The sequence below is a fragment of the Tenrec ecaudatus genome, chromosome 9, assembly GCF_050624435.1.
Source record: "Tenrec ecaudatus isolate mTenEca1 chromosome 9, mTenEca1.hap1, whole genome shotgun sequence".
NCBI lineage: Eukaryota > Metazoa > Chordata > Mammalia > Afrosoricida > Tenrecidae > Tenrec > Tenrec ecaudatus.
Genome location: NC_134538.1, coordinates 122,312,084 through 122,334,165, shown reverse-complemented (window position 1 = coordinate 122,334,165; position 22,082 = coordinate 122,312,084). Strand labels below are relative to the sequence as shown.

General features: G+C 40.8%; 1 protein-coding gene across 1 annotated transcript in view; it reads left to right on the top strand.

The window, feature by feature from the left end:
* Positions 1 to 22,082, top strand: part of FBXL13 (F-box and leucine rich repeat protein 13) — a 245,272-nt gene that overhangs the window by 28,568 nt on the left and 194,622 nt on the right. The window contains exons 4-6 of the mRNA XM_075557360.1: positions 3,219 to 3,286; positions 15,295 to 15,449; positions 18,561 to 18,670. Coding sequence (XP_075413475.1) covers positions 3,219 to 3,286; positions 15,295 to 15,449; positions 18,561 to 18,670 — 333 coding nt within the window. The remainder of the gene's footprint in view (positions 1 to 3,218; positions 3,287 to 15,294; positions 15,450 to 18,560; positions 18,671 to 22,082) is intronic.

Here is a 22,082-nt window from a genome sequence, read left to right as displayed (position 1 = left end):
TGTTGTCAAGGCTGACAGTCATTGCAGGAACAGCCCGTCTCATCTTTCCCCCTGCCGGTGCGTTTGAGCACCCTTAGCGGTTAGCAATCCATGGCTTGCTGACACCAGGACAGGCCTCCTTCCACAGCACAAAGCAGGGGTTCAAGATCGGAAGGCCTTTAGAACCGAGACTGGAGATCCCCAAACCACACTCAGGGCCACTGAGTCAATCAATTCGGATTCTCAGCAACCCTCTAGGACAGCGTAGAACTAACCCCGTGGGTTTCCAAGACGACATACCTATCTTTAGAGCTGTAGAAAGCCTCGTCTTTTTCCTGAGAAGTTGCTGGGGCTTTCAAACTGCTGACTTTGCAGTTAGCAGCCAAACACTTAACCCAATAAGCCACAGGGCTCCTTTCTGTGTGCACAAGAGAAGATCAAATAGCAAAACCATGACGGGAGTGAAGATGTGAGGAAATAAGTGTCTGAATGAATTAGGTGCAGCTGGAATGCTGAGGGTTAATTCCAGGTCCCACGGCTGGTTGTTTGTGCAAGCCTCTGGTGCTTGGGAATGGCTAGTGAGGTTGGCCATTAGAAAAAGAGAGTCCAAGCCATCGTCAAGATGGGAACAAGGAGCTCCAACCACTTTGAAGCATCGATGTAGAAGGGTGAAGGAAGAAGAACACTGGTCCTAATGAGGGCAGTGCAGCAGAGAGAAACAGTGGGCTAGGTTGTCAAGCCTGGCATGGTCAGTACACTGGGAAGTCTTCTCATGTTTTAGTATTTTATTTGATCTGCATCATGACATGTGGCTGTCTTAACTATACTTGACCGACTCCAGATCATTGATCTACCACAAGTATGTTCTTGGAGATACTTGGGGCAACCTCAGGAGCTCAGGCAAAGTCCTATAGAATGGGACTCTGGATCCTCCTTCCTAAGACTGATCCTCTAGACTAGTTCTTTGAGTAAGACTTCACCTGGGGTGAAAAAATCTAAAACCATTAGTGAAGATGCTGAAAGTTTTAAAAGTCATTGATCTAGAGGGATAAACTTCACTGTCAACATTTAAAATGAAATTTTGTAAAATATAATGTCAGGTTGTCTCCAAAGCCTAGCTGGAAGCCTGTAGGGAATCTTCTTAAAATTGCAAGGAATTTCTAAGAGATTTCATATCCAGGTCAAACCTATGTGTGTGTGTGTTTGAATAGATTCTCAAATACATCTCATAGCATTGAAAGGACAGAGGGAAATGTTGGGAGCTCACCCAAACCTACAAAGGAGTATGCCAACTTGGAAGGCACAGACAAGATGTCTACCCCGTGTCATAAGTCAGAACATGAAAGAGAACCTAAATGAAATGGATGGAAATGAACAGAAACTAAATTGGATTACTCAAAAGCAACAAGGAGTACTCTATGGTTGCTTAGTTTGAGGGCTCAGCTTAGGTGGTGGTAGGGGTGGGGGTGGTTTTTAGGGGCCATCAAGTTGGTTCCAAATCTTAGCGACCCTCTGTAAAACAGAGCGAACCACTTCCTGATCCCGTGCAATGCTCACAGTTGCTGTTATGTCTGAGCCCACTGTCGCAACTTCGGTGTCAAGCTACCTCATCAAGGGTCTTCCTCTTTTTCATTGCCCTACTTTACTAAGCACGATTCTTGCTCCAGGGCATTGTCTGTCCCAGTAAGATGTCCAAAGTACGTAAGATGAATCTTGCCCTTCTTGCTTCTAAGGATGATACTGGCTGTGCTTCTTTCAAGGCAGACTCGTACTTGACCTGCATTATGGCGTGTGCCTGTGGCTGTTCTTTGGGCAGTCCATCGTGCTTTCAAAATTCTTCATCGACACCCACTTTGGTTGGACCTAGTTTAGTGGATTTCTCCTTTATTCCTTGAACTACAAGGTATAAAACTACTAATTGCAAGGTTTTCAGTTTGAACCTACCATCTGCTCTTTGAGAAACAGATGAGACTGTCTGCTCCCATCAAGTTTAGAGTCTCAGAAACTCACAGGGATAGTTCTACTCTGTAGATCACTGTGAGTTGGAATCGACTCAATGGCAGTGGGATTTACACTCAGAGAAAAATATTATTTGTGAAGAAATAAAACACCTCAATTCTCAATCTTTCTAAAAATTTAAATGACATGATACTAAATAAATAAGAGCCTTACTCCCCCATCTCCATATTTCTGTAGGGTTGTAACCTCCAGTAGGAGAGTTCCAGAACCACTGTCATTTCCCCCGTTGATTATTAGAGACTGATTTTCGCAGTTCCAGCTTGCATGGTCATTTTTATGGTACTGACTGCCATACAAAGTGAGGACTGCCTGCAGAGGCCTACTTACAAAACAGAAATATGTGCCAGGTTCTGTCTGGAAGCAGAGAAGGATCAGCGCAGGGAGCAGTGAGTAAGCCATACAGGTCCAGAAAAGTAGGACTGCCCTCACCACAGGAGGCAGAAAGACTGCTCAGCAGTGTGCTCCAGCATGAAAGGATTAGTTGTCCATGGGGAAGCAGGGCACTCCACAGCCTTGATTCTCATCTATTAGGAAATGGCATTTCCAGATGAACATATTAATTATGGGAAGAAAAGAAAAGTCCAGCATTAAAAAGATTTTTATGATGGAACAATTCAAACCACCCCAAAGTGGAGAGACTTCTATAGTCATTCACTGCCATCATCTAAAAATTCACAGTTTGCCAATCTTGCTCACCTATTTTCCTCTCCACCATTTTTTTTTACCAGAATGTTAGCAAACTAATCCTAGCCATTGTGCTATTTTACCTGGAAATGATTCAGTATGCATCTCAAACTCTTGACAATTTAAAAAATGTCATTTTCTTAGATAACATAATTAGCAATAATGTTTAAATATCACCTGCTATCTGCTCAGATTTCTCCAATCATCCCCAAGATGCCCTTTTGTTTAAGACTTGGATTGAGTCAAAAAAACCAAACAAGGCATAGATATTATATTTGGTTGTGATGTAGCCAGTGTTTCTTAGAATTTCACAACTTCTTCTTTTTCAAATCTTTTCTTGCCACTGATAAAAAAAACTAAAAAACCCAAACTTACACAGTACATAATCCTTCCTGCTCATTGTTCCTGGCTCTCATCCATTCCAGTTCCCCTCTCCCGAGGAAATAGCTTCTCAATTACTTGAGTTTCATTTGGAGTTACCGTGTGCATCTCACTTATGCCTCACATTTGTTATTTCATTTATTATTCATTTTCAGATGACTCCAGAGTTGATGACAAAAGCATGTAACTTTTATACAGGAAATTTAGTCAAGACCTTCTTTAGGTAAGAGTATGTGCTTGTGGATATGCCATTTTTTCACTTGTATTCTTATTCTTGGTTAAGTCTCTGAACAAAGGAAAACTCTTGGTAAATGTACGTATTTTCTCGATTTCATCATGTTTCCATAATTTTGAAGTGTGTACTACTTTTATCTATAACATCCATTTGTGGATGGGCAGCATGTTGAATATATAATATTTCTGCGTGGAATATATCAATTTCACACTAAGTGAAATGAGCAGAAACTACTACATATAGCCATGTATCAGATCCAGAGAAGTTTTGTTGCAAAATTAGTTAAGATCAATTTTAGTTTTATTTCTAAGTGGGATCAAAATTATTTTATATATAAACTTTGGATTGGAGTGCTTTCTCAATTTTAGAAATTTGGAAAGGGAAGTAAAATCTCAAAGACTACTCAAAGCCTGGTTAGAAATAGCACAAGGAAAAATAAATTTGGAAAGTGGATAGTAAAGGTAAAGTTTTCAAAATTATCATAACATGCCACTTTTTTTGGAAAAAAAAGTGAATTAGGATTGAAATATCAATTAACCTTGGGATAATTTACTTAGAACAGGAGAAGAGTTTCCTTTTCCATGTATACATGGACAAAAATATAGTGGGTAAAATGTACTGAATATGAAGAGAATTTCCAAGGGATCAGTAGACCAAGAACCAGTGAGCATAATAGACATTTATGCACACAACAAGGGACCTGCGAAGAATTTGCCAAACACTCCAAAAGATGAAAACATAAATCACAGTCTAAACAATCATAGTAGGTAACTTTAATACACTCTTCTCTGAGAAAGATAGATCACAGTTAAAGAAGCTCAATAAGGAAGCTACAGAACTAAACTCTATAGTTAGGCAATTTGACCTGACAGACATTTCAGAGCTCTCCAACAAAGTGCAAAAAAAAATCACTTTTTTTTCAAGCTCCTCACATGGCACATATTTGAAGATAGATCAAATGCTGGAACACAGTGGAGCCTATGTAAATTCAAGCACATAGAAGTCACTCAGACTTCCCTATCAGACCACTATGTTTAAGGCTGGAAATCAACAAAAGGAGGATTAAGAAAACAAGGGCAAACAATTGGAGGACAAATAACTTTCCACTGCAAAATGAGTGGGTATTGATCCAGATCAGAGATGAAATCAGGACGTTTCTAGACACCAATGAGAATGACATGTTGTACCCAAACCTTTGGGATCCAACAACGACAGTTATCAGAGGAAGCTTGATGACAATAAATACACACTCGAAAAAGGAGGAGAGACTAATGATTGATACGTTGACACAAAACCTCCAGCAATCAGAGTGGAGTCAACAGGGCAATCCTATGAATAGCAAAAGAAAAGAAACAATAAAAATAGGGCAGAAATAAACGAGTGGGAAAACCAGAAAAGAATGCAAAAAATCATGCAGCAAAAAAGCTGGTTCTTTGAATGGATTAACAATATTGATAGACCACTAGCAAACCCAACCAAAGAAAGAAAAGAACAAATATCAATAGTCAGGATGAGGGATGAAACAAGGGAAATTACAATGGACCCTAATGAAATTAAAAGACTCATTACACAGAATGTAGCCCTGTACTCAAATGAATTCAACAACTTGGAAGGCATGGAAAAATACTTGGAAAAACAACCCCTCCCTGGACTATCCTATATGGACATCAAGCAACTCAACAGACCCATAGCAATAAAGGAAATAGACAAGGTTATGAAGGTAATGTCAACTAAAAAAATTCCCCAGGCCAGATGACTTCACAGGAGAATTCTACCAAGCATTTAGGGAAGATCTGATCCCAATCCTACACAAACTCTTTGAGAGCATAGAAAAAGGTGGCAAACTCCCAATCTCTTTCTATGAAGCCAGCATGACACTGACACCTAAAGGGGACAAAGTTCCCACAAGAATTGAGAACTACAGACCGATATCTCTAAGGAACATCAATGTAAAAATCCTTAACTACTGGCCAATAGAATATAAAAGTTTATAAAAACAAATAATTCACCATGACCAAGTGGGATTCATTCCAGGGATGCAGGGATGGTTCAATATCTGAAAGTCCATCAGCATTATTTGGCACATTGATACAAAAAAGGATAAATCAATAGATGCATAAAAAGTATTAGGTGACATCCAACACCCATTCCTGTTTAAGACACCCAAGAAGATAGGAATGGAAGGAAAATTCCTCAATATAATGCAAGCTTTTTATGAAAAGCCAACAGCCAATGTAGTAGTCAATGGGGGAAAGACAAAAACAATCCCACTGAAAAAGGGGGACCAGATAAGATGTCTCTTGTCTCCACTTCTATTTAGCATCGTATTGGAGGTCCTAACTATGAACATAAGGCAAAGGAAAGACATCAAAGGTATTCGTCTGGGGGAAGAAGAGGTGAAATTATCATTATTCACAGATGTTATGATTTTTATGTATGGAAAATCCCAAAAGCTCCACATGAGGAGTACTGGAAGCAATAGAGGAACATGACAGAATGTCAGGATACAAGATCAACAAACAGAAGTCTACTGGACTGCTATATGCATTGGGCGAGTCCATGGAAGAGGAGATAAAAAAGATGGTACCCTTCACAGTAACCAAGTGCAAAGTGAAATATCTAGGGATATACCTAACCAAAAAACCAAAATCTTTGTACAAGGAGAACTACAGAACACTATTACAAGAATCCAAGGGTGACCTCCATAAATGAAAGGATATTCCACGTTCATGGAGCAGAAGATTTAATATAGTTAAAATGTCAGCCCCCCCCAAGGCACTATACAAGTTTAATGCTATCCCAATACAAAGACCAACATTCTTCTTCACAGAATTGGAAAATTTGACTGCCACCTTCATATGGAGTAGGAAAAAGCCCAGATTAGCAGAGAGCTCCTCGAGAAGAAGGACGCAGTCAGAGGGCTTGCTTTACCTGACTTTGGCACTTACTATACAGCTACAGTGATCAAAACAGTGTGGAACTTGTGTAACGACAGATATTCAGACAGTGGAAAAGAACTGAACACCCAGAAATGAAATCATCAGCATAAAGACAACAGATCTTTGATAAGGGCCCCAAAGTTTCAAATGGGAAGCGGATGTGCTCTTCAACAAGTGGTGCTGGAAAAAATTAATATCAACCTGCAGAAAATTGAAGCAAGACCCTTATCTCTACCATGCACAAGAATAAACTCAAGGTGGGTCACAGACCTTGTGGTATACTCCCAAACCATTAAAGCCATCAATCGGGACAAACGTAAAAAGCTTGGCACAGGGAATACATAGGCTTTTGGAAAAGGGAAGTACATAAACATAGGGGAAGCACAAATTGACAAATGGGACATACGGAAGATAAAACACATGTTTACATCTAAATAATTCACCAAGAGAGCAATAAGAGAGTCCCCAGATTGGGAAACCACCTTTAGCAATGACACATCAGACAAGGACATTATTACTAAAATCTACAACACTCTGCTAGCTTACAGTAAAAATAAAAAATAACTCATTGAGGAGATGGGCAAAAGACCTGACAGAAGCTTCACAAGGGCAGAAATCCAGATTGCCAACAAACATATAAGAAAATGTTCCCGATCATTAGCCATAGGGAAATGCAAATTAAAACAACAATGAGATACTACCAAACAAACCAGGAGGCAACAGGTGTTGGAGGGGATGTGGTGACATAGGAACCCTTATCCATAGGTGGTCCTGTAGGTATTTGTAGCCATTATGGAGATACCTAAAGCAAATGGAAATTGAGCTACCATATGACCCAACAACCCCCTTACTGGGCATGTACCCAGAAGAAGTAAGAGACAGTCCATGACCACACATCTGCGCTCCAATATTGATCGCAGCATAGTTCACAATTGTAAAGAATTGGAAACAGCCTAAATTTCCATTAACCAACAAATGGATTAGAAAATGCTGGTCTATACATACAATGGAGTACTATGCATTCCTGAAAAGCAGAGAACACATGAAGTACACTGACACATGGGAGGACTTAGAGGAAATTATGCTAAGTGAAGTAAGTCAAGCACAAAAGGACAAGTATAACATGAATCCATTGGGGTAAGCTTAAAAAGCACAAGGGGCACAGGGGAAAAGGCACCAAGTGGATAAATTCCTGGGGCGAGGTCCAGGCACTCTCCTAGGGTGCGGATCCAACCCAGGGATGCTTATGGCAGCCAACTAAAAAGGAGGGGGAAGTGGGGAGGGAAGAGAGAGAGAAGACGTGGGTAGTGGGGGAACAGGGCACTAACCCACACTGGGGAGGATATTTTTCATGTCTCCATGGGAAAGGGAGAAAGGACCAGATGTGGGGCGCCAAGCCTCAAGGGCAACAGACCGGCATGAAGCAGCGACCTAACAGAAAGGTCTGCAGTCTGTCTCCAGTCCCAGGTACCTCAACCCTCTCCCCAGAAGAATGCATTACAGAGGCCAGCACTGAAGACACAGCCCAGGGACAGTGGCGGGTCCACGTGGTGGTAAACAGAGAGAATGAGAGAGAGAGAGAGAGAGAGAGTGAGAGAGAGAGAGAGAGAGAGAGAGAGAGAGAACTGCAACCTGGAGTACCAAGCTTTGAGGATGACATTCCTGCTGGTAGCACCCAATGCACAGAGAGGACCATGGGGCTTGCCCCACCATGAGACACAGTGTACCCCACCCCCCCGACTCACAGGCCTACAGGGGACAGCACTGGAGACACAGAGTGGGAATTGTACCTGGTCTGATACCCCTGCCCCCCACCAGAGTGAAACATGAAGGAAGTGCAGAACAGCAAGGGAAGCAAAACAACGAAGTACCCAAGGAATCCCCAAAATAGACCTCAGGATCAGTGGACAGGGTGGAGCACTTCACCAGTTCAGATCAGAAAACATTCAGTAGGGTCAGCAGACAGACCTGGAACTATTTTTTTTTCCTTTCTCTTTTTTTCCCTTTTTATTTCTTAATCTTTTTCTCATGTCTATCCATATAGGAGAGTCAGGATAACCAATCCCAAGGAAAAAATAATGGGGCTGATGGCTCTGGGGGCACATAGGAGAGGAGGAAGTGGGAGAAAGGGAGGGGACCCAACAAACCCAAGGACAAGGGAACGAGATCTAAAATCATTGACGAGGAGGCCATAGAATGCCTGATGGGGTTTGCTCAAGTGCAATGTAGCCGAGAGAAAGTACTGAGAGTCTAAGGAAAGTCAAACATGATAGTGGGACAGGAGGAAAGTAAAAAAGAAATAGAGGAAAGAACTAGGAGGCAAAAAACATTGATAGAGGTATAAAAATAGGCACGCAGATATATAAATACATTAATATATAAAAATAGGGATATAGCTCTATGTATATATATTTAAATCTCAAGTATTAAGGTAGCAGACGGGCATTGGGTCTCTACTCAAGTACTGCCTCAATGCAAGAACACTTTATTCTAAAAACATGGCATTCTATTATCTCACCTTCCTGACACAATTGCTGAAGTCAAAATGGGTGCATAAGCAACTGTGGTGAAGAAAGCTGATGGTGCCCAGCTATCAAAAGATATGGTGTCTGGGGTCTTAAATGCTTGAAGGTAAACAAGAGGCCATCTAGCTCAGAAGCAACAAAACCCACACGGAAGAAGCACACCAGCCTGTGCGATCACGAGGTGTCGAAGGGATCAGGTATCAGGCATCATCAGAACAAAAAATCATGTCATTGTGAATGAGGGGGAGTGTGGAGTGGAGACCCAAAGCCCATCTGTAGGCAATTGGACTTCCCCTTACAGAAGGGTTGTGGGGAGGAGATGAGCCAGTCAGGGTGCAATGTAGCAACAATGAAACATACAACTTTCCTCTAGTTCCTAAATGCTTCCCCCCCCACCCCCCAAACACACTATCATGATCCCAATTCTACCTTACAAATCTGGCTGGACCAAAGAATGTACACTGGTATAGATAGGAACTGGAAACACAGGGAATCCAGGGCGGATCATCCCTTCAGGACCAGTGGTGGGAGTGGTAATACCGGGAGGGTGGAGGGAGGGTGGGTTGGAAAGGGGGAGCCGATCTACATATGGCTTCTTCCCTGGGGAATGGACAACAGAGAAGTGGGTAAAGGGAGACGTTGGACAGTGCAACATATGACAAAACAATAATTTGTAAATTATCAAGGGTTAATGAGGGAGGGGGGAGTGGTAAGGGAGGGGGAAAATGAGGAGCTGATGTCAGGGGCTTAAGTGGTGAACAAATGTTTTGAGAATGATGAGGGCAATGAATGTACAAATGTGCTTTACACAATTGATGTATGTATGGATTGTGATAAGAGTTGTGTGAGCCCCTAATAAAATGATTTAAAAAAAGAAGAAAGCTGATGGTGCCTGGCTATTAAAAGATATAGCATCTGGGATCTTAAAGGTTTGAAGGTAAACAAGAGGCCATCCAGCAGGGAAGTAACAACGCCCACGTGAAAGTAGCACACCAATTTATGATGGGATAAGTATCAGTGATCAGAAGACCCCAAACAGACAAATATTTTGATGCAAATGATGGGGGTTGGAGTGGAGGTCCAAAGCCCATCTGTGGATAATTGGACATTCCTTCATAGAAAGATCACAAGGAAAGAAGGAGACAGACAGGGGGCAGCACAGCACCGACAGAGGACACAACATTCCTCTAGTTCTTTAAACTTTTCTGTCCCTCACTATCATGACCCAGTTCTATCTTACAAATCTGGCTAGACTGGGGCATGTACACTGGTACAGATAAGAGCTCTGGACACATGGAATCCAGGACAGAGAAACTCCTCAGGAACAGCAATCGAAGTAGCGATACCATGAGGGTAGAGGGAGGTGGGGGGTAAAGGGAGAGAAATGGGGAACCAACTGCAATGACCAATGTATAATTCCACCCCCCTCCCTAGGGGCATGAACAACAGTCATGTGGGTGAAGGGGGACAGTAGGTGGTATAAGGTATGAAAACAATAATAGTTTATAATTCATCGGAGGTCCATTAGGGTGGGGAGGGAGGGAAAAAAGAGGAGCGGATACTAAGGACTCAAACAGAAAGAAAATATTTTGAAAATGATGATGGCAACATATATACAAATGTGCTTAATACAAATGATGTATGGATTGCTATTAAAGCTGCAAGAGCCCCCAATAAAATGATTTATTAAAATAAAAATAAAGAAAATGAAGATAATTTCTACAATTCCTCAGAGTTTCAGAATGAACAAAGATGCTGACAGTAACATAAAATGAGCTATGGGAAAAAATGCGCTATGGATGATTCTGACTTTGACACAGGAAGAATATGTGGTCATAGACAATGTTGCTATGAGCGTCACTTTCTCCAGGTGTCATCCTGAGTGGACTTGCTGCCTTCTAGACCTGCACAGCTTCAGTTTCACTAACCTGTTTCTAACGCTTTCTAAGTGACAGTACTCTTGCTGCTCTACATTCTCATCAGTAGATTGGTCATGTCAGACCTTTGTATTTTGACAGTTTGGTGGGTATTTGATGGATCTCTATGGTTTTAATTTATGTTCTCAGTTAACTAATGAATTTTTATGTAACATTTTGGATTTCATTTTTTTGTGTGCGAAGAGCTTGTTCAGCTCTTTCACCTAGTTTATTTTTGTTGGGCGGTCGGTATTTTCCTTACTAATTTACAAGAGTTAGCTATATATTTAGAATACTAATCTTTATCATTTTTAGCACCTCTCACTAAAAGTTTCATCATTTTTTTTTGGGACGTCTTGCCAATCTTTTGCAGAAATCTCCTTTCTTACTCTCTGATTTGTTTATCACATCCTCTATAGTATTTTTTTGATGAGCAGAAGTTTTAAATTTGAACAAAATGTTTCCTTCAATACAATTTTGTTGTCTTACTTAAGAACTCCTTTCCTCAGTGATATCATGAAGATGACCTTCCATGTCCTCCTAAAATATTAACAGATTCATCTTTCCTATTTAGATACTTGTGAAAAAAGAAAAGTTGCACTTCCCTTGTCCAGTTGTTGTCTCTTCTTGTCTTAGTACGCTGATACCACTTTTACAACAGTGTTATGTGTGTGAGGATGGAAGGCATCCAGAACTTAAAGGGAATCCATTGAGAGTATTTGTTGTAGTGTGTGTGTGTGATACATTTGCTTAACATATTAAAGACATCCCCCCCATTTGCTGAGTTTGGTTCTTAAAGTGATAGATGCTTGCTGATTTTTATCAAGTACCCTTACAGCATCTATTGAGACTATCATAGAATCATTTCCTTGATCTGTGAATGCAATGAATTACATTGATTTCCTAATGTAAGACTAATCTTGCATTTCTTTCACCAGATTGTAATCTTTTATTCATTTTACACATTGCTGGTGTTAGTCCACTATATGTTGTTAGTATTTAGAATATAGGAGGGTAAGTAAAAAAAATATTGCTACTAAGATTCCAGTTCAGACATGCACAAATTCATATGTAAGTCCAGGTTGAAGCTGAAGAAAATTAAAACAAGTCCACGAGAGCCAAAATATGACCTTGAATCTATCCCACCTGAATTTCAAAAACATCTCAAAAACAGTTGAAAAAACATTGAACAGTAATGACAGAAGACCTGCTGAGCTGTAGGAGGACATCAAGAATGCCTTAGTCATGAAGAAAGCAAACGATCGTTAAGATAGGAAAGAAATAGAAGATAGAAATGGATGTCGGGTGAGACCCTGAAAGTTGCTCTTCCTCAGAGCAGCTAAAGAAAGTAGTCGAGATCATGAAGTAAAACACTGGAGAGAAAAGTTCAAAGGCCTGCTCAAGAACTCAAGTAAAGCATTATAATAACGCAGGCCTAGAAAACCAAGAAGGAAGAACACGCTCAGTGTATCTTAAATGGAAAGAACTAAACAAAACTTCAAGCCTTGACTTGAAATATTGAAAGATTTTACAGGATGTAGCAGGAAACATAAAAAAAAGCTGGAAAGGATTATACAAAGTCACTGTACCCAAACGAACTAGTCAGCACCCCACCATTTCAGGAACAAGAATCAATGGTGCTGAAGGAAGAAGTCCAAGCGGCACTGAAAGCATTAGCCAAAAACAAGGCTCCAGGAATTGATGGAGTACCAACTGAAATGTTTCAACAAGCTGATGAAGCACTGGAAACACTGCCACAAAATTGGAAAGACAGCGACTTGGCCAACTGACTTGAAGAGATCCATAGGTATACTCATTCCAAACAATGCTCAACAGAATGCTGAAACTATAAAACAATGTCATTGATATCATATGCTATGATATCATATCATATACAAGTAAAATTTTGCTGCAGATCATTCAACAAGGGTTGTTGTAGCAGTACATTGACAAGGAACTGGCAGAGGCTTAGATCAGATTCAGAAGAAGTCCTGGAACAAGAGACATCATGTGTGACATAGGATGGCTCTTGGTTGAAAGCAGAGAATACCAGAGAGATATTTACTTACGTTTTATTGACTATGCAAAGACATTTGACTGTGTGGATCATAACACATTATGGATAAGCTTGAGAAGAATGGGAACTCCAGAACACTTCACTGTACTCATATGCGACTTGTACAGGAGGTAGTTGGAGGGAATACTACATTGTTTAAAATCAGGAAAGGCGTGCATCAGGATTGTATCCTCTCACCATACTTATTCAATCTATAGGCTGAGCATATCAGCAGAGAGGCCGAATATATGAAGAATGGGACCTTGAAATTAGGATTGAACGAAGGTTTATTAAGAAGCTTTTATATGCAGATGACAGACCTTTCTTGCTGAAAGTGAGGAGGACGTAAAACAATTGCTGAAGATCAAGGATTACAGCCTTAAGTATGGATTGCAACTCAATGTAAAGATGACCCAAATCCTCAGGTAACACCATGGTAAATGAAGAAAAGATTGAAGCTGTGTAGAATTTTGTCTTGCTGGATCCACAATCAATGCTCATGGAAGTAGCAGTCCAGAGATCCAAAGATGCATTGCCTTGGCTAAATCTGACGCACAAGACCTCTGGAGTATTGAAAAGCAAGGATGTTATTTTGAGGACTGAGATGGGCCTAAGCCAAGCCATGGTATTTTCCATGGCCTCATATGCTTGTGAAAGTTGGACATGGCATAAGGATTTTGAATAGCATTTTGGCATTAGGGCAACACATGGCGAAATAAATCGGATGGAAGCAGTTATACTTCCTTTGTCCCCTCTAAAACCACAGCATGGAAAGATTTGCCTACAAATTTAATTGTGTCTTCAACAGTTCCTAGTGGTTATAGAGGAAATTTGAAATTAGATGATAGTTTTATATTTAATTTTAGACAAGATAAAGAAACGACAGAAAAAAGACCCAAGAAGAATCGATGCTTTGGATTGTGGTGCTGAGGAAGAATCTTGAAAGTACCAGGACTGCCAAAAGAACCAACACATCTGTCGTGGAGCCAGTTCAGCCAGTGTGCTCCTTCAAAGCAGGGATGGTGAGACTTGGTCTTATAGGCTTTGGGCATGTCAGGAGAGACCAGTCCCTGGAGATGGGCATCATGCTTGGCAAAGTAGAGGGCAGTGCGAGAGGGGAAGACTCGCAATGAGATGGATGGGCATTGTGACTGCAACAATGTGCCCAAGCACAGGAACAGCTGTGAGGATGGCACAGGACAGGGCAGTGCTTCCTTCTGTTGCGTACAGGGTGGCTATGGGTAGGAGCCAATTCAATGGCACTTAACAACAACAACAAATAATAATAATCTCATTAAAATATAAAGATTCGATTACAGGGAAAGGGGAAAGCTCACAGATTACCCAACCAGCCTTGACTCATTTCTAGAACTGCTTTGAGATTGCTTCAGATCTGAACAGCTTAGAACCACAAGGGGCCCAATTTATCTGAACTGTGAAGAAAATATACTTTCTGCATCATAACCTTCTTGGGCCAAGGAAGCAATTTCACATACTTGATCCAATTTAGTTTTTGGCAACTGAAAAGAAAGCTTTCTTTGATATTTCTCAAAATCTTAAATAAAAGATGTGATTTTCTATTTTTAAAATGGTAATTACCATTGATCATTGGCATTTATTTATGACTGTTTGCTAATCCAGATTACTTAAAATGTAATTTAATTTAAAATTTCATGTGAAATCGTGGCATTGAAATGAATTCGTTGAGTTTGTAACTTGCCAAGGTTGCTCTCCTGTAGGGCGTCAGGAGTCTCTTTGAAGTGGACTGAGTACAGACTGTAGGCGTGGTCCTAGACTCAGCAGTCTAGAAGACCACAGCACACTTTTGGATTACTAACATCCGTTCATGAAGTTTCAAACACTGTACTACAATTTCCTTGGTTTTCTGAAATAAATATTTTAAAGGCATATTCTAGAGAGATCAGTCTGGTTAAATTGACTTTATGATAGTGTATGTTTTTTCTTTCTTTATTTTTTTTAAAACATTTTATTAGGGGCTCATACAACTTTATCACAATCCATGCATATACATACATCAATTGTATAAAGCACATCTGTACATTCTTTGCCCTAATCACTCTCAAAGCATTTGCTCTCCACTTAAACCCTCTGCATCAGGTCCTCTTTTTTTCCCCTCCCTCCCCGCTCCCCCCTCTCTCATGTGCCCTTAGTAATTTATACATTGTTATTTTGTCATATCTTGCCCTATCCGGAGTCTCCCTCCTCCCCCTTCTCTGCCGTGCCTCTCCCAGGGAGGAGGTCACATGTGGATCCCTGTAATCAGTTCCCCCTTTCCAACCCTCTCCCAGCCTCGCCCCTCACACAGTGTATGTTTTTTCCCTGTGATTTCTTTCTCTTCTCTAAAGAGAAATATGTCTGTTGTCTCATTTCTGGTTTCCTATATAACCACCAGGAATTGTTGAAGACATTTAATCTGTAGGCATTTCTTTCCATGCTGTGGTTTTTGAGGGGACAAAGGAAGTATAACTGGTCCCATCCAATTTATTTCGCCATGTGTTACCCTAGTGTCAAAATGCTCTTCTTTATTTTCTGTCTATAGCATTTGGAAACACACAACACTATTTCATGAAAGTGAAAATGAAGTTATAGTTCAGAAAATGGCAAAAGCAGAGAAGCATTTCAATATCAAACTTCAAAAAGGGGTACTCTGCAACTGGCACCTACATGTGGAAAAACAGCAACAAAAACTCACAGGTAAATTTGTAGCAATTCATTTTTGTGCCTGCTCATTGGCGGACTCAGCAAATTTAGTTACACATAGTTTGTGCATGAAGAAACATCTTTATGCTTAGATAATTGTCACAAAATAAAGGTAGATCTACTGATTTAAAAATATTTCATGAGACTTGTCTGAAAGAATAATATTTTAATTTAAGACATACTTAAAGTCAAATGCTACAAGTAGATGTGTGTAGATAAGCATAGCTCTAAGGGACTATTATGAGTTTTTTACAAAATAGACAGCTGGTATGTTGTATGATGGTAAGTCAGAAAGTCTTGCGATTTGGTTCCAATTCATGCATGCACAAGTTTATTCCAAACAAAGCGTGCTTTGGTGCATCTCTGTGATCAATAGACGGCTGCAGGCAAGTTCTCTAAGTAAGTCATTTGCCTTAGTCTCATGAGGCGCCCTCAGGTAAAGGTCCTGTCCAAGAAGGAGATGCTGAGGGCACCTGTGGAGCAGATCACTCCGAGGCAGAGATTAGCTCCAAAGGTTGTGGCATTTGCTTTAGGGATCCCCAAATGCTAATCGTGATCGATGCTTTCAAAGGACAACCAAAGGGACTTATTGTAAAGATGTTTTAAGAAAATTGAAAACTGCATTGGTGAATGAAAGGCTAGGAAGGTTGTGTTAGGGCTCCCCTCCAACCAAATGATGCCAATGAACCTGCTCACTCGTCTGGGGTAGCAAGGGCTGTCCTGTGGTAATGTTTTCCTCAGGAAACCTTACCCATTACCCTACAGTCTGACCATGCCGCTGGAGACTTCTTTTTGTTCTTCAAACTCAGAATGCTCTGGGTTCCCCAAGGATTCCAAAATTACTGTTTTGATGTGGTGTAAATTGTAGAAGGCAGGTGTTTTTATTGATTTATATTTTGGTAGCGGGAGGATTAGAGAGAGATTAGAAAGAAGTGTACAAAGGAGATGTTGAGAAATAATGGCTTCGCATTTTGATATTTTCTTCAGTACACTTTCTATGATTATTTCTGACATCTTATGAGGGGTTATCCCCCCCCCCCAACAGCAAAATGTTCCACCAGGCAGAGCTTTTGTAGTACACATCATCTCCCCAACCCTTTTGCTAGGGGGGCCTCCAGCAACTCGATCTCAGTGAGTTCACCCAGGGCGTCACCTGGGAAGAGGCTCACTGGTCACATGAATCTTTCAATAAAAGCACTTTTGCTGGAATCTCTTTTTCTGTGATGGCCAATTTAAGAGAACAGTGTGTGGCGTAGGAATTTTGTTTCCTGCTCAGGCAAAATGCCACAGAAACTGTTGTGATATTGAACACAGATTACAAGGACAACTATGGGAAAAACTCAAGTGTACGGGTAGTTTTCTCATTTTCAAAAAAGGTGAAATGTCTATTGATGATAAAACTCAGTCCAGATGTCTGTCAGCTTTCCTAATGGAAAAAAATGTCAACAAAATTTGTGTACTTGTGCTCGAAGACTGACAAGGGACCATTGAAAAGATTGGGAAGTTATGTGGACTATCTTGGAGCTCAGTGCAGCTAATTTCAATGGAAGATTTGGGAATGAGAAGGGTCATTGTGAAACTTGTGCCTCGAGTTCTGACTGACCAGGGAAAAGAGCATCAAGTAGAAACAGGTCATGCTTTGAAACAATAGCTCCTAAATGACCCAGGCTTTTTTCCAAGGTCATTACTGGTGATGAGATATGGTGCTATTTTTATGCCCCCCCCAAAGCAAACTTCAATCAAGCCAGTGGAAGACATCATCATCACCTTGCGCCCCCCCCCCCCCTAAAAAGCTCATCAAGTGAAATAAAAGATCAGGACGATGCTTATTTCTTATTTTGATGTGAAGGGAATAGTGCGTTTGGAGTTTGTTCCACCAGGTCAGACTGTTAATCAAGCTTTCTATTTAGAGGTTCTGAAAAGGATTGCCTGAGTGTGTGCAACTAAAAAGGCCTGGTATGTGGCAGACGGGGACTGGTTTTGCCACCATGACAGTGCACCTGCTCACACAGCCATCTCAGAGCACCGATTTTTGACAAAAAACAGCATGCCTCTCTTGCCCCATGAACCTTACTCATCTGACCTTGCTCTGTGCGACTTCTTTTTGTTTCCGCGAATGAAGAAGGACATGAAAGGACAGTGATTTGGAGATGCAGAAGAGGTGAGGAATAACAAGAAGGAGGTGCTATCGGCATCCCAACAGATGAGTGTGAAAATGTTTCCAAGAATGGAATCGCAGATTTGACAAATGTATGAAGTGTGGTGGAGAGTTCTTTGAAGGTGATATGGTTGTTCTGCAAAAAGATTTACATAGCTTAAAAAAATTCCATTTCTTGGCGGGTGGGTTACCCCCACATATATGCGCTCTTTCCTTGCCTGGCCTCAGTTTTGAGCTTTAGATAGACAGCTAGTTAACACAGTACAGGGCAGTCTATTTGATCATAGGATATTAAATTAAATTCAAAGTCATTAGAACTGAATCGTAACTACAACATGATTACCATCGATACTCAAGTATAAGCTGATGCGGATATCAGCCAAGGCACCAAATTTCCCACAAAACGGCATTAAAAATGTGCTGAAATACTCGGCTTATACAGGAGCATATACAGTATATTTGAAATATACATGGTTGGGATTTTGTAAACCACTGAACTGTTAAAAAAAGGAAATGGTATAAAGGAACCTGGTAGCATACTGTGATTTGTGGAGCTGCTAACTGTGCAGTCAGTGGTTCAAAGCCGCCCTAGCTCTGAGGCAGAAAGGTGGCGATGGGGCTACTCTTGTAGAGAATTACAGCCGTGGAGACCCACAGGGCTGTTCAACCCTGCCACACACGGTCGCTATGATTTAGAATCACCCCAATGGCAGTGAGTGAGTTTTGCCACTTATTCTTACACCCTAATTTCTACCAGAAAAGGGATATTTACAAGTTATACATGATCTAAATGCTAACCAAAGTAATTTACTTTAAATGTGATGAGAGCCAAGCCAAGATTATCAGCTGTAACACTGATTCATAGTAAAAATATGATGAGATATTAAAGCATTTTGGTTTTCGAAACAGTTTGGAGTATTTATGGTTATCTAATGCATTTCCTTCAGAGACACTCTTGAAGATCAAAAAGACATTCCATAATCACAAGCTAAGAAAAATCCTAGCGAAATGGAGGGATAAAGCGAGACGCAGGAATAAAGAGAGAGAAGATGATCTGGTATGGCACTTTGGAAACTAATAATGTTAAGTTACATTTTGCCCCTGGCAATCACACTCTGGAAAACATGACAACCCTGAATGCTTTTAGTGGTGCTTTTGTTGCTTAACTCAGTAATTAAAATTTCATGTCAGCAATCAAATGTTTCCTCATAAATTCTGTCGTTTGCTGACACGATCAAGAAAAATCTTTTAACATTAAATTTAAATTTATTGTTAAAGAAACTAAGCACTTATTTCTTATTTGAGGATATTTAAATGGATATACCTATCTAAAGTGGAAGAGAAATAGTAGATATGGTCATAATAGAGAAAAATGATAATGTGTGAATAAGTTTACTCCTTTTCTGCAAAAGATTAAGTTGCTACTTATTCATCCCTTTTCCAACAGTTGATTTAATAAGTTACAATTTTAACATTAAATTTTTTTAGAAATTATTCAATTGCTATATTAAAGGGGTTATTATTCTTTAACTGAGATGTCCACCAAGAGTTAAAGCAAACTCCTTCACAAGATATCTCTCATTTATTCGAGCTAGTAGTATATTGTTGCTAATATTTTTTGGAGAATGTTCAGAGTCTCTCCTAGCATGCTGTATATATATTTTGTAGTTATATTATTGAGTAGGAAATAATTTTTCAATGTTCTTTGAAATACAAATTGGAATAAATGACAAAAAAACAAACAAACCCTAAAAAACAAACACTCCACATCACTGCCATTGAGTCAATACTGACCCATAGGGGCCTATAGGTTAGAGTAGAACTGCCTGTGGGTTTCCCAGACTGCCGTTCCTTCCAGGAACAGAAAGTTTCCTCTTTCTCCTGCAGAGCAGCTGCTGGTTTCCAACTGCTGACCTTGTGAACAGACCAACGTGTGCCCACGCCCACTTCGCTACCAGGACTCCTGGGACAAATGACCGAGAAGGACAGGAAGACATTACTGTCCCTCCCCACTGTTTCGTAGTTGGTCTTTGTAGGGCAGGATCAATCCCTTGCCTCCCGCCCCCTGCAAAATTTGGCCGGATGCTGAGTTCCATATTGCTTCCCCCTTCTTTTTATTATTCATTTTTAATGTTTTCTAAGAGAATTCCCTGGCACAGTCTCCCACATCGCTATTTTTTACCCCCTGTCGGTTGTGCCAATTCCTGTTCTTCAGCCCATTTTTTGTTTCAGGAATCATATTTTTGATGGTCATTCGCTGTCTTAGCTGGATTTCACAATTGCTGTTCCTAATTCATGTCTGTTTTGGCATGGTTGTGATAGCATGTGTCTGGTTCTTTTTCTTTAGTCTTCTGGGTAGCAAAGCTGCAGCTGTCATCTGGCCTTCCTGTTCTCACCGGCACTCACCTGTCCTATTATCTGCGATGGACTAGGGCTTTCTCAAGCTCACGTGGTAGAGAAAATAGCTCTGTCCCAAGCAACTCCTGACCATTTTTCTCTTTCTCCAGTCCCAAGCTATCACTTCTGCTCGCTTTACATGGTCTCAGACAGCTTTGATCTCTCCTTGGAGGAGAGGGAGGTGTCTCAGAGTTTGGGTCTAAGTTGTTCTGTTTGATTATGTGATTCACCAGGCTCTTTGGCTCACCCATGGGATCTCCAGTTGTATGCTCCGGGAAGGACACACCAGCCTATGCTAACGATCTATCTCATCTTTACTTAGCAGCCTTTGTTTTAAACGTCCTTCATTTTGTTACTGAAGCTACATTTGGGTAACTTCTCCCTACGATGGCAGCACCAGCCTGTGGAACATTACAGAATAAATCTGATGCCTCTTTTTCATAACACTGCTTTAAATAGTTAAAGAAAGAGGTTTTTCTAAGCAAAAGATATTTCCTTGCATTAATGATGCTTTAAAGATTGTGGTTTCTAGAGTCAACACTCTCTGATGCTCTCTTCGGAATGGAATTTGACACTGGCCGTCTTTCTTTTCTTCTCCTCTTTCCTCCCCTTCTTCCAACAACCTGACCTGAATGGAATGTACATTTTACTTGATGCATTTAAAAATCATCTTATTGGGGGTTTGTACAGCTCTTATGACATTCCATACATCAATCGGATCAAGAATATTTATACACATGTTGCTATTATCATTTTCTAAACATTTACTTTCTATTTGAGCCGTTGGCATCGGCTCCTCTTTATTCCCTCCACCCCCACCCCCCGCCTCATGGTCCCTTGATAAATGATAAATTATCATGGTTTTCACATCTTACACCGACCGCTGTCTCCCTTCACCCACGTTTCTGTTGTTCATCCCCCTGGGAGGTGGGTTATGCATCGATCACTGCAGTTGGTGCCATGTGTCTCCCTTCCTCCCCCTTATTTGATGCATCGTGCATCTCTTAAAATGTAGCATCTGGATCAGGATACCTATCTGAGATGAGGTTGAATTCAAGCCAAGGGCTATTATTCCTGGGAGTTTTGGTCCTAATCCTCCATTTTTAATTCTTTCAACAAGCAGGATTTACTTATTTGACCTAATAAACTAGTGTTAAGCAGGTGAGATCCCTTCTCACCTTGAAGCCTGATTTAGCCATCAATAATCTACACTCCATCCTCCCTAGCAGATCTCTGCTGAGTCTAATTTTTAAAGCATTGCTAACCAATGCAAACTTGTACCGAAGGCTTTCTGTGGACATGGAGGAGAGCAGTGGTTCTCAGCCTTCCTCAGGCCGCGACCCCTGCATGCAGTTCCTCATGCGGTGGTGGTCCCCCAACCAGAGCGTTATTTTTGTTACTACTTCATAACCGTCATTTTGCTGCTGTTATGAATTGGGCGACCCCTGTGAAAGGGTCATTTGGAAAACAAAACCCAACAAAAATTATTTTAAATTTCTCTCATTCTTTCCAAAGTTCCTCTTCCCACACGAGCTGAGTCCTTCCAATCATTCCATAGTCTTTCATGCTTTAAAAATAAACCCCAAACCAAATTCACTGCCATCAAGTAGAAGCCAACTCATACAACCCTGTAGGACAGGGTGAAACTATTCCTGTGAGATTCTGAGACTGCCACTCTCTATGGGAGTAGAAATCCATCTTTCTCCCATGGAGTGGCTAGTGGTTTCGAACTGCTGCCCTTGCAATGAGCAGCCCAACACATACCCACTCTGCCAGAGTCTTAAACGTTCAGATTCCAGCCAGCGTCCTCCCAGACTCTCACGCTGAGTCCCTCTGAAGAATCAATTCCGCCTTCTCCTGGAGGAGCTCATGTTGGAAGTCACGGGTACTCTATAAGTGATGGTTGTCTTCTTGTCAGGGTGAGAAATTAAAAACCTTCACTCCCGTTCTCTAAGAGTCTACATGTATTTCCCGTAGGTTCCAGTTCAGCAGCCGCAGCATGCAAGGACACTGTTGTTTCCACGCACGACATTATTTCTGTTGCTTTGTCCATCATTCTGCTTACACTGCCT